The 16,807-nt window shown below is 39.1% G+C and overlaps 1 protein-coding gene across 1 annotated transcript in view; it reads right to left on the bottom strand.

Annotated features, from left to right (window-relative positions):
* Window positions 1–16,807, bottom strand: part of LOC310637728 (piezo-type mechanosensitive ion channel component 2-like) — a gene marked incomplete at both ends in the record, with an annotated part of 76,071 nt that overhangs the window by 54,076 nt on the left and 5,188 nt on the right. Inside the window, 7 exons of the mRNA XM_083358229.1 lie at window positions 3,049–3,230; window positions 4,809–4,914; window positions 5,528–5,791; window positions 7,255–7,388; window positions 10,436–10,550; window positions 11,140–11,235; window positions 11,657–11,736. Of these exons, the coding sequence (XP_083214355.1) occupies window positions 3,049–3,230; window positions 4,809–4,914; window positions 5,528–5,791; window positions 7,255–7,388; window positions 10,436–10,550; window positions 11,140–11,235; window positions 11,657–11,736 (977 nt within the window). The remainder of the gene's footprint in view (window positions 1–3,048; window positions 3,231–4,808; window positions 4,915–5,527; window positions 5,792–7,254; window positions 7,389–10,435; window positions 10,551–11,139; window positions 11,236–11,656; window positions 11,737–16,807) is intronic.

Genomic DNA, 16,807 nt, shown 5'->3' with positions numbered 1-16,807 from the left:
ATAGCAAACACTCTTTTCCAACAACCCAAGAGACGGCTCTACACATGGACATCACCAGACGGTCAACACAGAAATCAGATTGACTATATGCTCTGCAGCCAAAGATGGAGAAGCTCTATACAGTCAGTAAAAACAAGACCAGGAGCTGACTGTGGCTCAGACCATGAGCTTCTTGTTGCAAAGTTTAGGCTTAAACTGAAGAAAGCAGGGAAAAGCACCAGGCCAGTCAGGTATGAATTAAATCATATCCCTGTTGAATATACAGTAGTGGTGACAAATTGATTTAAGGAATTAGATCTGATAGACAGGGTGCCTGAAGAACTATGGACAGAGGTTCGCGACATTGTACAACAGGTAGCAACCAAAACCATCCCAAAGAAAAAGAAATGCAAGAAAGCAAAATGGCTGTCTGAGGAAGCTTTGCAAATAGCTGAGGAAAGGAGGGAAGCGAAAGGCAAGGGAGAAAAAGAAAGATACACCCAATTGAATGCAGAATTCCAGAGAATAGCTAGAAGAGATAAGAATGCCTTCTTAAATGAACAGTGCAAAGAAATAGAAGAAAACAATAGAATAGGGAGGACCAGAGATCTTTTTAAGAAAATTGGAGAAATGAAGGGAACGTTTAATGCAAAAATGGGCATGATAAAGGACCAAAATGGCAGGGACCTAACAGAGGCAGAAGAGATTAAGAAGAGGTGGCAAAATTACACAGAAGAACTATACAAGAATGAGCTTAATGTCCCTGATAATCACAATGAGGTGGTCACTGACCTTGAGCCAGACATCCTAGAATGTGAAGTGAAATGGGCCTTAGAAAAGCTGAGCAACAACAAAGCTAGTGCAAGTGTCAGTATTCCAGCTGAGCTATTCAAAATCTTAAAAGACAATGCAGTAAAAGTGCTACACTCAATTTGCCAGCAAATTTGGAAAACTCAACAGTGGCCACAGGATTGGAAAAGATCAGTTTACATCCCAATTCCAAAGAAAGGCAGTGCCAAAGAATGTTCAAACTATCACACCATTGCACTCATTTCTCATGCTAGTAAAGTCATGCTTAAAATCCTACAAGCTAGACTTCAGCAGTATGTGGATCGAGAACTACCAGAAGTACAGGCAGGATTTCGAAGAGGCAGAGGAACTAGAGATCAAATTGCCAACATACGCTGGATCATGGAGAAAGCTAGGGAGTTCCAGAAAAACATCTACTTCTGCTTCATTGACTATGCTAAAGCCTTTGACTGTGTGGATCATAACAAACTGTGGCAAGTTCTTAAAGAGATGGGAGTACCAGACCATCTTATTTGTCTCTTGAGAAACCTATATGCGGGTCAAGAAGCAACAGTGAGAACTGGACACGGAACCACTGATTGGTTCAAAATTGGGAAAGGAGTCCGGCAAGGCTGTATACTGTCACCCTGCCTATTTAACTTATATGCAGAGCACATCATGAGAAAGGCAGGGCTAGATGAATCAAAAGTTGGAATTAAGATTGCCGGAAGAAATATCAACAACCTAAGATACACAGATGATACCACTCTAATGGCAGAAAGTGAAGAAGAACTAAAGAGCCTCTTGTTGCAGGTGAAGAAGGAGAGTGCAAAACTTGGGTTGAAACTTAACATTAAGAAAACCAAGATCATGGCATCTGGCCCTCTCAATTCCTGGCAAATAGATGGGGAAGAAATGGAGGTAGTGACAGATTTTATTTTCCTGGGCTCCAAGATCACTGCAGACGGGGACTGTAGCCAAGAAATTAAAAGACGCTTGCTCCTTGGGAGGAAAGCCATGGCAAATCTAGACAGCACACTAAAAAGCAGAGACATCACCCTGTCAACAAAAGTGCGTATAGTCAAGGCTATGGTCTTCCCAGTTGCAATGTATGGCAGTGAAAGTTGGACCATAAGAAAGGCTGAGCGCCAAAGAATTGAGGCCTTTGAACTGTGGTGCTGGAGAAGACTCCTGCGAGTCCCTTGGACCGCAAGGCGATCAAACCGGTCAGTCCTAGAGGAGATCAATCCTGACTGCTCTTTAGAAGGCCAGATCCTGAAGCTAAAACTCAAGTACTTTGGCCACCTAATGAGAAGGAAGGACTCACTGGAGAAGAGCCTAATGCTGGGAAAGATCGAGGGCAATAGAAGAAGGGGACGACAGAGAATGAGGTGGCTGGATGGAGTCACTGAAGCAGTAGGCGTGAGCTTAAATGGACTCCAGAAAATGGTAGAGGACAGCAAGGCCTGGAGGAATGTTGTCCATGGGGTCGCGATGGGTCGGACACGACTTCGCAGCTAACAACAACAAAATTGTGACTGTAGATAAATGTAGTGTGTCTGGAATTATTTTCTTTGTTTAGGAATTTTAACTTCTTGTGCAACCCTCAGAAATTTTAAAAAAGAAAATTCTCAGTAATCATAACTGCATTTAGAGACCTACAATAGACAGTTTCTCCCATATGTGAATTAAAATAACATGGCTAGGCTATAAGGAATAAGGGAATTTTTTATTATAATTTAATGTGAATCTATCACATGCATGCATTTCTGAAGCCAAGGAATGAACTAATTTGAAAGTATTTTTAATGTTGGCACTTTGAAACTTCTAAGGCACTTCTGCAAACACAATGGCATCTGGAATGTGGCATAAGAGAATTTTATGAGAATTTTAATTTTAATTTTAATTGGGGGTTTTTACTTTTTCAGGGACTGTTGTAATCTTTTTAATTGTTTTTAATTTTTGTATTTCTTGTTTTAATTACCCTGTAAACCGCCCTGAGTCCTTCGGGAAAGGGCGGTATACAAATCCAATTAAATAAATAAAAATAAATAAATAACATTATAGCCAGTTATAAGCCTTTGAAAAAAATATATGGAAATGTATTTTTCTGCAAACTTCTATACAAATTGCAAACTAATGTAAAAATAGAAAAAGATTAAAATTTAAAAGATAAAGCATTAAAAGAACGGCAAACTAACAGATTTGATTTGGCAGTGCTTTCCTTTCCCTTCAGAAGTTAGGAATCAAGCATAAGTCTCAAATTCCAGATCTGCTTACCTGATACATAGCCACACAGAACAGAAAAAGGATAATGTAAAGAATTTTATACACGACCACTTTGCCATTGAAGCTGACAATAAAGAACATGATGGAACAGAAGTAAATCCAGTATTTTACTAGGATCCTCTTAAATATAGAACCAAGTATTTCAACAAACAGATTTTGCTGTGTGTCCATTTCTGCAATAGGAGTGTACAATCAATCAGGAGCATCATCAATATTTAATGGACCAGAATGATCTTTTAAGATAAATGTTATTACATTTGACTACTTATGGTATAAGATTATAATCCAGTATATGCTTACTTAGCAGCAAGTCTCATTGGATTCCACAGGATTTCCTGCTGAACAGCTCTAGATACGATTGAGCTTGGAATAAACACAGAATGCCCACTTTCCCTCCACCTCCACTACAATGCTACCTATATATGCAGGTATGTCCCCTCTTTTTTCTTAAGAATGAAATATTCCACATTGAATAATTGTTCATTGAACACTTCTATATGCACAAAGTGTAATAATATATGTAGCATCCATCTCCTCCCCAACAATACATATTCCCATTCCTCATTTTAATAGACTCATCCACTCTGAGACCATACAGTTTTCAATCCTTTTTGAAACAGTTTGAATACAGCATCAATCATCCTCATGCCTGGTGGCTCCAACATGAGTCAACTTGTTTTTCCTCTCACTCACCAATAGGACAGTACAGAAAAATAAGACTGAAACACAAACACCAACAACCCTGAGTTAACCTGGCTTCCAGAATAATGAAAATAATTTTGCCCTCAATCAACACACACACACAAAAGATGCTAGCATGCATTCATGGCCATACACCCCTATATGCTTTCAGTGCTAGGTGGTGGTGTAGAGAATAACAGATTTCTTGAACCCAGAAATTGGGAGCAGGTGGGGGGCAGAGTCTGGTGTGCAACTCACTGATTTTTAAACAGGGAAATCAATCTTTTTTAAAGGAAGGCTGTGAAATAGAGTAGAAAGATTGGGATTAGATTCACCTATAGTTTAAGTTTTATTAAATTTTTATACCGCCCTTCTCCCGAAGGACTCAGGGCGGTGAACAGGGCATATAATAAAAATACAAAAGTACAAAAGTTAAAAAAGAATTAAATTAATGCCCAAAATAAAACAGTAAGAATATACAAATAATTAAAACCCTAAATTGACTCCCCATCAGGCCAGGCCAGCTTGTTCGAATAAGTGGGTCTTTAACCCGCGCCGGAAGGAGCGGAGATTCATATAGGGTTGCCTGTATTTTTTCCCTGACATACTGAAGTTCCAGTGAAGTTGTAGTAGAGACTGAAGTACACTGACTTGCCACAAGATGACCAAAGTCAATAGAAAAACATAGTTTATAATCATTAGCATAGTGTTTCTCTACTTTGGCAACTTTAAGAGTGGACTTCAGCTCTCAGAATTCCCCAGCCAGCAAGCTGTTAACACTGCCCTAGAGTTACAAAAAAAATCCAAATGAAAGAATTCATGATTTATGGCTACCCATATTCAACCTGAACACATCTTAGAAAACCCATAAATAGGTTCTACTCTCAAACTTCTCCTACAATGAAGCGGGGTTTTTCCCCCCTAACCATCAGGCAGAATCTGTGTGTAACTTGAGACTATTTCCTAATTTAGTTTCTCTGCCACTGTAGCTGGACTGAATTAAGGCTTTTAAAATCCATTTTAAAGAGAGGGGCAAAGGATCAGGGTGACTCGATATTAAATGTTCTTACCAGTTTGATATACTATCACTTCTTTGAGAAATTCTTCCTCTTTTTGCTTCTGTCTTTGCATCACATACTGCTTCAACAACAACCAGAAAGTTAACTGATATAAAATCTGCAACAGAACCACATAGGTATTTTTGTTGAGAAACATGTATATGAGAAGTAGCCAGCACTGGAAGTGTGGCTTCAATTTTGCTGTCTCTTCAGCACCCTGCAACCTACTGATTACAAGGGCAGTAGAGTATACAGAGTGTCTTTCTGAAATGTATTTATTTATTTATTGCTTGTTAGTTTATATTGTTTCTTTATTATTTTTATAAACAACTCAAAGTGGTGAAAATATCTATTCATTAGTCCTTCTGCCTCCTATTTTCTCCACAAAAACAACCCTGTGAGGTGTGTTGGGCTGTGAAAGAGCGAAAGTTACTAGCCCAAGATCACAGAGTGGTTTTCATACCTAAGGTGGGACTGGAACTCACAGTCTCCCAGCTTCTAGCCTGATGCCTTAACCACTAGACCGGCACTGGGCCATGGTAAGCCAGAAACCGGGCCACCCAAACAAGAAAAGCCCCACCTGCGGGATGCAGACAGTACATGAAATCACGCCCCCTCTGGTCCGCAGAAAAACCTCTCTCGATGGAACCGGTCCCAGGTGCTCAAAAGGTTGGGGACCTCTGCATTAGACCAAACTACGTAGCTGTTCATTTTAGCAAGTATATGCTCACCTTGGCTCCCAGATGGACACAGGGAAGAGAATAAGGTTTCAAATCTAAGTCAATGAGTAATGAAGTTGCAACTCCTGGAAATAATTCCTCTTGTGAAAGATTCAGTCCCACAATAAAATTAAGAATCACCAGCACATTTCCATAGGTGACAAGAAAGGGTAAACTGCGTAAGGCATAGAGGTGATGGTCATGTACCATCCAAATTATACAAGACCAAATTAGCAGAACAAACGTTAGCCAGCTACTGTAGGTGATACTCCAAACCTATGAATGAATGCATAGAAATTATGTATTTCAAAGCAGACAGATTTTGATAAGGTCGCAGCTTCATAGACCAATACAGATAATAGGACTGTAAAAATATAGCCAGCATATAACAAGACACATTTCTTATATTCATTTCATTCTCCAACATTCAGTTGTGTGTGACTTTTGGCAACTTTATGGGCAAATGTTCTCCAGGTTAACCTATCAAGCACAGCTTCTTTTAGTTGTTGGAAGTTCATCTTTGTATCAGCTTTGATGGTATCAAGCCATCAAATTCTTTGATTGCCCCTTCTTTTTTGTCCACTAACTAGCATCATTGACTTCTCCAATGAATTTGCACACATGACTTGGCCAAAGTAAATTAGGCATGGTCTTGCGATTTTGGCTTCTAGTGAACTTTCTGGTTTTATACGATTCAGCACCTTTCTGTTGGTTGTTCCATCTGTCCATGATATAAGCAAATACTAAGGTAAAGGTAAAGGTTCCCCCGCACATGCGTGCTAGTCGTTTCCGACTCTAGGGGCCGGTGCTCATCTCCGTTTCAAAGCCGAAGAGCCAGCGCTTGTCCGAGGACGTCTCCGTGGTCATGTGGCCGGCATGACTAGACGCCAAAGGCGCACGGAACGCTGTTACCTTCCCACCGTAGTGGTCCCTATTTTTCTACTTGCATTTTTACGTGCTTTTGAACGGCTAGGTTGGCAGAAGCTGGGACGAGTAACAGGCGCTCACTCTGTTATGCGGCACTCAGGATTCGACCCGCCAAACTGCCGACCTTCTGATCGACAAGCTCAGCGTCCTAACCCGCTGAGCCACCACGTCCCTAAGCAAATACTAGTATCTCTTAATTGACTATATTCACATAACACTCTTAATCACTCCTGTAAAGATCTACCAGATGCACTTATAGAATGTACTTCCCTAGTGTTCACTTTTTGTAGTTTTAACACGTTGTGCAAACGTACATTTGGTTAGTTTATGGTACAGTATATTGTGCAAATCTTGAATGTGGATGAATTCAATAGCTAGGTTAACCCTATTTTATGAATGAAGCCATAATTTTAATCTTAACAACTTTATAGAAAAATATACTTAAATATAACTTCAGAATGATCATATAGGTGTCATTATGGATATAACTTTGATTTAAGACGTGGGCCTTAAAATGGAGAGCTGGAAGGCATAACACAATAAGACAAAGAACTGTGAATAAGGTCAGCAGAATCAAGTTCAAAGTAGATAATTCCCCACTTGGGGACATCCAGATGTGCATACCGGTATTTATAATTCCCAAAATCTCTGTTCAGATGACTTTGAAATTTTGATTTATTAGGAAGGCATTCAGCCAACCTGGAAATCCTTTTGGACATTTGGAAGGCAACAGGTTCTGTAAAACAGCAATGCAGGAATGCCTGGTTGCTAATGCTGACACTTCTTTAAAAACCACAAAAGAAAGTTCTTACCATCGTAGTAATTAATGCAATGACATAGCTCTGATTTGTAATGAATTGTCCCAATGCTAAGAATGTACTATATTTTTTTTCCTTGTTACATTTTTCATTAACTTCTGGGGAGATTTCAGAATATACTGTGTGCTCTGCAAAAAAATATTAAATTTGGAAAAATGGCAAATTACAAGTAATGTCCAGGTTTCTTGCAAATCTGTTTTCAGTTTATTTTATTTGGTGAAAATAACCTAGTGTCCATGAAACCCACTTTGAAAAGTTCAGCAAATGGGTGGAGGAGGGAGGGAGGGAAGGAAGGAAATAAGCAACAAGCATTAACTTATATATGAGCATTTCATATTCAGTGTTTTACTTCTGTGCTATACATACTCTTTCCTCCAATTCCCCCTTCTATTTCCAGCAAATCATAAGTTATTGTTACACTGAAAATGGATAAACTAATAATTAAAAGGAGTCTTAAGAGAAGGTATTTGAAAGGGAAAATCAACTGACTTGCAAGGGTCAAGGACCCCGCTCTCTTACTTCCTTATAAAAGCCCCCTATAAATGACCTAGATTGATCACTATGGGTGGTTTGATGAAACATGACATGCTGAGTTTGATTGAAATTATGGACCAGCACTCCTGCAGGGTTGTATACTGTCAACGTATATGCAGAGCACATCATGAGAAAGGCAGGGCTAGATGAATCAAAAGTTGGAATTATGATTACCGGGAGAAATATCAACAAACTAGGACATGCAGATGATACCACTCTAATAGCAGAAAGTGAAGAGGAACTAACGAGCCTCTTGATGCGGGTGAAGAAGGAGAGTGCAAAAATTGGCTTGAAACTCAACATTAAGAAGACCAAGATCATGGCATCCGGCCCTCTCAATTCCTGGCAAATAGATGGGGAAGCAATGGAGGTAGTGACAGATTTTATTTTCCTGGGCTCCAAGATCACCGCAGATGGGGACTGCACCCAAGAAATTAAAAGATGCTCCTGGGGAGGAAAGCTATGGCAAATCTAGACAGAATACTAAAAAGCAGAGACATCAGCCTGCCAACAAAAGTCCATATAGTCAAGGCCATGGTTTTCCCAGTTGCAATGTATGGCTGCAAGAGCTGGACCATAAGAAAGGCTGAGCACCAAAGAATTGAGGCCTATGAACTATGGTGCTGGAGAAGACTCCTGCGAGTTCCTTGGACTGCAAGGCGATCAAACTGGTCAGTCCTAGAGGAGATCAACCCTGACTGCTCTTTAGAAAGCCAGATCCTGAAGTTGAAACTCAAATACTTTGGCCACCTAATGAGAAGGAAGGACTCACTGGAGAAGAGCCTAATGCTGGGAAAGGTTGAGGGCAAGAGAAGAAGGGGACAACAGAGAATGAGGTGGCTGGATGGAGTCACTGAAGCAGTAGGTGTAAGCTTAAATGGACTCCAGAAGATGGTAGAGAACAGCAAGGCCTGGAGGAACGTTGTCCATGGGGTCGCAAGGGGTCGGAGACGACTTTGCAACTAACAACAACAACAATTCCTGCAGGGCATAAGTTTGAATAAAAATATGTGGTAAATATCCACATTTCATGATAATAACAAAGAGCTATAGGCACCTTCAAGAATAATAAATTTAATGTAATTTAGTCCAGGAGAATAAGATGTTGTCTTAAGTTGAATCATACAATATAACTCAGAATCAAAGACCCTGATCAGAAGCAATTTGTAGGCTAGACAGTCTTTCGTATAGATTTACTTGGACATGCCTGGGATTAACCCTCACCCTTTTGTCATGAAAATGACATGCTCTAACACTTAAGCACAGTTATTTATGGATTCAAGTTCATTTCAGCAAATGCAAGAAATATTATCATTAATTGGCAGGGATACATTAGCATTTTGTTCAAAACTTTCATACACAGATAACAAGAAGACAATAGAATGCAAGAAGTATTTTTTGCAATATTTGTAGGCAAAGCTAACGATAAAAGTTGAGTGGAATAACTGACAGAAAACCAATCTGATGATGCATTCTGCATTTTACATTTTGTATTTGGTTCTGCTTTAGCATTCAATGCATACTAAAATTCATGCAAGAATATTTTACATTTAAAAAGTTTTAAATCTATCATATTAAATGTTTAAATGTTTAATATTTTAAATATTTAAATATTAAATATTACAAAAATATTTAATTATTTTAAATATTTATTATTAAATAGATATACAATTATTTAAATATTAAATAAATATTTCATGAAAATAAAATATTTAAATATGTTTAAAAGAATGGTTGCAGGAATTGGGTATGTCTAGTCTAGTGAAAAGAAGGATTAGGGGTGACAAGTAATGGTTTTCAAGGCCCTACATGGCATGGGTCCGGAGTACCTCGGGGATCACCTGCTGCCGGCGTCAACTTCCCTCCGCCCTGTGCGTTCCCACAGAGAGGGCCTCCTCAGGGTGCCACCGGTCAGAGAATGTCGTCTGGTGGCCCCCAGGGGGAGGGCCTTCTCTGTGGGCGCCCCGGACTTATGGAATCAGTTGCCGGTTGAGCTCCGGACGGCGCCTGACCTTCGCTCCTTCCGACGCGATCTGAAGACCTATTTATTTGAACAAGCCAGCCTGGCCTGATGGGGGATGTGTTGGGGGTTTTATTGCGGTTTTTTTACACTATTATTTATTGTTTTAGCTCGGGCTTATATTTAATTCTCTTTTAACTTTTGTACTTTGTATTTTATATGTGCCCTGTTCACCGCCCTGAGTCCTTCGGGAGAAGGGCGGTATACAAATATAATAAACTTAAACTTAACAAGTGTTCCAATACTTGAGGGACTGCCACAAAGAAGAGGGGGGTCAACCTATTATCCAGAGCACCTGACAGTGAGAATAATAAGCCAGTGGAATGGTTTGCCTTCAGAAGTTACTTTTAAAAGCCTTACTGGAGGCTTTTAAAAAGAGACTGGACAACCCTTTGTCTGAAATGGTACAGGATCTCCTGCTTGAGCAGAGCATTGGACTAAAAAACCTCCAAGGTCTCTTCCAACTCTGTTATTCTCTTAAAATGAGATAAGATACTTCTCTGCTGTCAGTGTAGGACCTCTATGCACTAGTATAGTAACTATTTCTCTGTACAGTATTTCTATGGGGCAAATGATCTCGGCACTCAATATGCAACATGGAATATGCAATATATGGTATACCTGATAGAGAAATACTGCGTCCTTGATTGATGTAGCCATCTATACTGCAACAGCTATGATTCTGATATTGCAAAAGGAGGCATTCCTGCGGAATTTCACTTGAAAGCGAAACCACCTAGACAAATAATGGAAGGGTTTTGATTTTATACAAAGGAGAAAGGTTAAAGAGGTATCACACACAAGATGCGCTACACCTTTTCTTTTGTCCAAGAGAACTTATTAATTTTGATTTATTTATTTTTTCATTTTTGTTAGGTCCCAAAGTTTCATAGGCTCTTATGCCTAATCTATGATACAGGCACGCTACAGTAAGAACTTTTATGGGCTATCTTGGGAAGACAAACTAGAGATTTGGGGTTATTGAAAAGAACAAGATATATGTACAACCTGAGCATAACTGGAAACAAACAGCAAACCATCTGTACAAACTATTCTCAGTACCTAATAACAAATCAAAATTCAGTGGACCATTTTTCTTATTTTGTCAGCCTTCACTTCAGATTGTATTTTTTTCTTGTGCACAGCTGAAGGTTCCCTTTTAGAAGGCAGCAATAATGGGACATAGAGTATTTTTCTCTAATTATCTCACCGCAAAGTTTCCAAAATAGTCCCTGTATCAAGAAATCATTTGTCTGGATGTCCTAGGTTATAGTTATGTGATTTCTTTGACAAGGATTATGATCACTCCTTTAATAGCATTTTACCTTGACATTGGCATCCATGCTCACCTGAAGCTTAGAATGCATCTTAACTTCTACAAAGTCTTCAGAATGGAACTGAATAACTTCTTCTTTGGGTTCCTAAAATGATGCATTAATTTAAACAGAGGAAAGGAATCATGAAAACAATAAAACATACTATTTTATATCCATGGTTTATACTCTGAGCCATTTGTTTAAACCTGGATCTATAACCATTTTATAGCAGACAAAGTGATCATTTTAAGGAACAGAAGGTATGAAAGTAAGGAATGTAGAATCTTCTCAATAGCTAGGACTATCTTCTCACAGCCCTTTATTTCAGCCATTTTTCTCCTAACTAAAAGTCTAATACTTGATATTAGCCAAATAACTCAGTTCATTTTTCTTGTGTGCATCCTTTGCTCCTTAAATGAGATCTCACACAGTCAGAATAGATTTTTTTAAAAAGGTTGATTACAAAATTTAGGATCAAGCAGGCATTGTATGTATCTGATATACTAGCAAGATCTAATACATGTACCTTCTTAGCAGAACTAACACAGGACTGCAACAGAGTTGGGGAGGTTTCCCTTAGGGCACTAGAAACAATATAGGAAAAATCTGAAACATACATTGTGCCTAATATAAGATGCAGTTTATTCCCCTGTCTCATAACAAATTATTTTTCCTATGCATGGTTATTAAATATAACTGCTGCAGCTAACAGAGTTTATGTTTTACTTCTATCTTGCATCACCTCATGTGCCTTTGAGCAGAAGACTGAGTTACAGTAAATATGCTTGTACAGTAGTAGGTATGTACATGAGTGTACATATGTGCATGTGTGCATATCAAATAATCTTTTAAAAATCTTGTGACTGAAACAGAAGAAATATCTTCCCAACAGAAGAGAACATTTTTAGCTCATGGTTAAAATGTAAAGTCCTTAGTGGTCTCTGAGCTGTTTGCTTGCAAATGTCTCCTTGCCCAACTAGTGTGACTGAGTGTGGGGTTTGCTGCCTGTTTATAGATAAGAGCTTGCCTGGTAGGAGTGTGGTTTTCTCCTTGATGGTTCCTTGTCTGGCGTATTGTTTGTTCCAAATTGTTATTCTGGCACTGATCACTGCACCCACCAGTGCTACTACCCCCTACTACCTACCATCCACAATTATTACCACCATCTGCTGTCCATTGCCCACAGCACGTGCAGCGATGGCCAGTGATTGGTGGGAGTGGCTGATAATGGGGGCAGCAGCAACAGCAGCCATGGAAGTGGGAAGGATTGTATTGTTTTCTATCAGCAGTAGCAGCAGGTGCAGTGGCCTGCAGGGGCAGTGGGCACAGTGGCTGGCAATGGTGGCAGTAGTAGCAGCAGTGTAGGCGAGTCGCCAAAAGACAAATGGGGGGGGGGAACTGAAGTGGAGGCAGTCTCTGCCTTGCAAGAAGAATGGCTTGGATCAGGGTGGGTCCTCATCTAATGACCACATGGGATTTGCTTAACAACAGCAACAGGGTCTGTTGAAACTGGCATCATTAAGTGGGAGCAGTCATGAGATGTTTTATTTAACATCCGCTTTCCTTAGAGATGGAGTTGCCAGTCCCAATCAGGGTCCTTAAAAAATGAGGACTATTTGTATTGTCCCCAATCAACAATCCTGCTGCTTAGTGCAAATGTGTTTGAGAGTTGAAACAGGCAATTGTGTTGGTCTTATCATTTTCAGGGGGGAAATTGCCTGCTAAGACTAATGGGCTAATGCCTCCTTAAGTAACACCAGCTGCCTGCAATTAGTGCAGGTTCGCATCCCACCAGGCTCAAGGTTGACTCAGCCTTCCATCCTTCCGAGGTAGGTAAAATGAGGACCCAGATTGTTGGGGGCAATTAAGCTGACTTTGTAATAATGCCGCTTGGGGGTGGTGAAAGCCCTAAAAAGCAGGCATATACATAGAATGAAAGCTACTGCTAAGCTTGTAAGCTGCCCTGAGTCTTCGGAGAAGGGCGGGATATAAATGGAATTAAAATAAATAAATAAAATAAATATTCTTAATTTTTGAGGCACAGATCATGATAGTTTATTCTGTCTTGAGATCAACCCAGAAAAATCTGAAATGTTGACAAAGTTCCAATAATAATACATCCCTTAGAACAGGGGTGTCAAACTCACGACGTCATGTGACGTCGCGCAATGTATCGGAGCTTTTTCCCCATTGCCGGCAATGGGGTGGGCGTGGTTTTGTCGTGATGCGTCCGGCCTGCGGGCCGGCAGTTTGACACCCTTAGAACAACCCAATTGTATTTGTAGGATAAAGATCCATTTCTTTCAAATCAGTTCAGCAGAGACGTTAACATACAACCCTATTTAAAAGGTCTCGACAAAATCTCATCAACCACAAGCATACACACATACATAATGGCTAGCTGGACTTTTTCTCAAATGGTAACCAGAAGTGGAAGGTTTAATACTATTGAAAAGGAGACTTATAAAAATAGAAGGATAAGTCAAATGCAAGTAGAACAGGAATAGGAGCCAAATTAGATAATTCTGTATCCCTACGAGGAAATCTCAAAGGTCTGGCTGATTCATACTCAATTTTAATATACACCCTACCTTAGCAAGCAATGCCCACTGCTGCAACATTCTGACCAATAAATAATACAGGGCAAGAAGTAAAAAAGGATTCAAAGCCACTGGCCAGTTTAGGTGAGGATGAATGTGTAGTTTCCAAGGTACTGTAATGTTTGTCTTAATAAGTGGCACTATGCCCAAGATCCTAGAGAAAAAGACAGTAGAAGAAAAGCTGCAGAGATTTTTTTTATGAAAACAGAAGAAGAAGAATAGTGACACGGTATATTAATCCACTAGCATATAATCATTGCATAATAATAGCAGCAGCATCCTTCTTAATGGATCGATGAAATAATGCAACAATAAGCCATAACATAGTATTATTACTACCATTTCATACAAGCCAAGCTATATATCTTGTTTAGTTCCAACACTGTTAAAACATTTTGGGTTTGTAATATGCATAATGCATAGATTAAAGGATTACAGTTCTGGACAGTGCTATCTCTAGCAAAAGGAGAAAGTCACAAAATGTTCTTCAGAACTATGCAATACATTATCTTTTTTTTTCCTTTTGATACTCCAGTTTATTTTTGCAAGGATTTAAAATAAAACAGACTGAAAAAAACTCAGATTCATACATGTTGGAGGAGTGGATCCAATGGAACTAATTCCTCAACATCTAATTTAAACCTAGCCAGCTGATCACATGTATAATATTGATAGGGGGTTAAGGATTTTTTCCGTGTCTCTTCATTGCCCATCATTCTACATGGTCTTTTTCTCAGAGATTGTTAATCTGGTTCATATTCTTCTATCTTTCTTCCCAAGCATACAAAACAGAGCACAATTCTTGGACTCTCTTTCTGGGAGGTTATAGCAATGCAGATGTTAGGTTTTGCCCCATGCATATGCAGAGCAAGAACAGAGATGTCCTTGAAGAAGTGATTGAAAAGGTGTTGCATAAACAAGAGCTTAACCTGAGAAGGGAAGAGGGAGTCAAAAGAAACTCAAAATTACCCAGCCTTGATTCTCTTGCATAAATAGGGAGTGTAAAAGAAACAGTATCAGGGTGCCAGATTTCTCTTATTATAACCTGTAAAAAAAATAGGGTTCTGATAGACTTTTTCCCTGATTTGGACTGCTTGAAAGGAATAGCTTTAATCTTGAAAAGCTGTCAGGTTGTCTCTCCCTCCTCTCTTCAAAGTGATACCTAAGAAATTTAAAATGGAGCAAGCTTACCCTTTCCAGGCTAAGCTGGTGTTACCATAAAGGTAAAGGTAAAGGTTCCCCTGCACATGTGTGCTAGTCGTTTCCAACTCTAGGGGCCGGTGCTCATCTTCGTTTCAAAGCCGAAGAGCCAGTGCTTGGCTGAGGACGTCTCCGTGGTCATGTGGCTGGCATGACTAGATGCCAAAGGCGCACGGACCACTGTTACCTTCCCACCGTAGTGGTCCCTATTTTTCTACTTGCATTTTTACGTGCTTTCGAACTGCTAGGTTGGCAGAAGCTGGGACGAGTAACAGGCGCTCACTCTGTTACGTGGCACTCGGGATTCGACCCGCTAAACTGCCGACCATCTGATCGACAAGCTCAGGGTCCTAACCCACTGAGCCACCGCATCCCTTCTAGTGTTACCATAATGGTTGCCAAACACCATTTTCAGAGCCAACTTCAAACTTTAATATTCCTTGATGTATTTTCTGTTACAATTATAGAACTAAGCATTTTGTTATAGTTACCATACCTGCTTAGCTAATCATTGCTTAGATTAGATTCCTGCTCTCAGGAATTCATAATGTATACATCAACCCCAAATAAAACAATTTTTTAAAAAAGGAAACTTCCCTGAATCTGCAAATTCTACTCCCTCAGTCTATTTCAGGCTTCTGCTTTTGGGCGCCCATATATAACAAAACTTCAGAATTTTGGTCCAACACATCTGAAGAGTGCAAGCAAATTGGGAACATATGTTTTGCTTCATAATTCAGTGAAATATGTATAATATTTTCCTCTGAGTAGAGCCACTTCAAATAATAATTTGCAAGTACATAAATGTGTATGAGCAAAACTACAATCCTATTATTTAGGATGAATATGCAAATAATTTAGATGCACATGTACATAGGAAGCACTGAAAACTGGTAGCTTTTCCTAGGATAAGCACCTGGATTTATTTTTCTTATTTTCATTTTCCTAAATCTAAAAATAAACAGAAATAATGTTAAAATAAACAAAGTAAAATTTCAGAAATATTTTGTATGCTATGTGCTCTGCACTTTTTCAGCTCAAGTCATTTTTTTCCAATGGCAAACTGCAACCAGGACTTAAAGTGAACAATATGGTGAATACAAGGTATTATACCTTCTACCAAAAGTAATACCTAAAATGACTGAGATAATCAAATTTAAATAAAATAAGCATAGTCAATTGAGGTTTCACCTTTATGTTTTCTCATCTGTGTGATTTGTTTTTACCTGACATAAATGTCTTCTGAAGAAATAAGGTCTTGGAAGTATGGCAGTTGGTATAAGTAAAGCACAATGATGTGTCCGGCGGAAAATATTGCAAGAAAAACGCACAAACTATTGAAGAGAACTGGGCTGATTGGACAATTCCAGGACCACCAGGTGCACAAGCCCAAGAAGGTAAAGAAATAAACTGCTGAGCATGCAGAAGGCAGAATTATACCTAGGGATAAGGAAATAAGATTTTCTTGGTAATAAGGTCCAGTTTATACCACTGGAGATCCACCACAAAATTAAGAACACCTCCATAGAAATAAAAGCTCTCTAAATATAATAATAAAATAAAATAAAATAATAAAAGTAGAATAGAATAGAATAGAATAGAATAGAATAGAATAGAATAGAATAGAATAGAATAGAATAGAATAGAATAGAAAACAGATGGTCCTCATATACTAATAGTCTCATTTCATGACCATTCAAAGTTGCAATGGTGTTAAAACAACATAACTTTATGACCATTTACATTTACATCCATTGTCTATGGAGTTTCTCAATCAGGTTATGCTTTTCCAAAAGACAACTCGAATTTCTTGATTTTTTTCTTTGAAAACATTTCGCTACTTGGTGGCGTAGTAGTTAGAATGCAGTAGTACAGTA

This window comes from Vipera ursinii, assembly GCF_947247035.1.
Source record: "Vipera ursinii genome assembly, chromosome: 3".
Classification (NCBI taxonomy): domain Eukaryota; kingdom Metazoa; phylum Chordata; class Lepidosauria; order Squamata; family Viperidae; genus Vipera; species Vipera ursinii.
The sequence above is the reverse complement of the archived record's forward strand: the minus strand, read 5'-3'. Positions and strand labels throughout refer to the sequence as shown.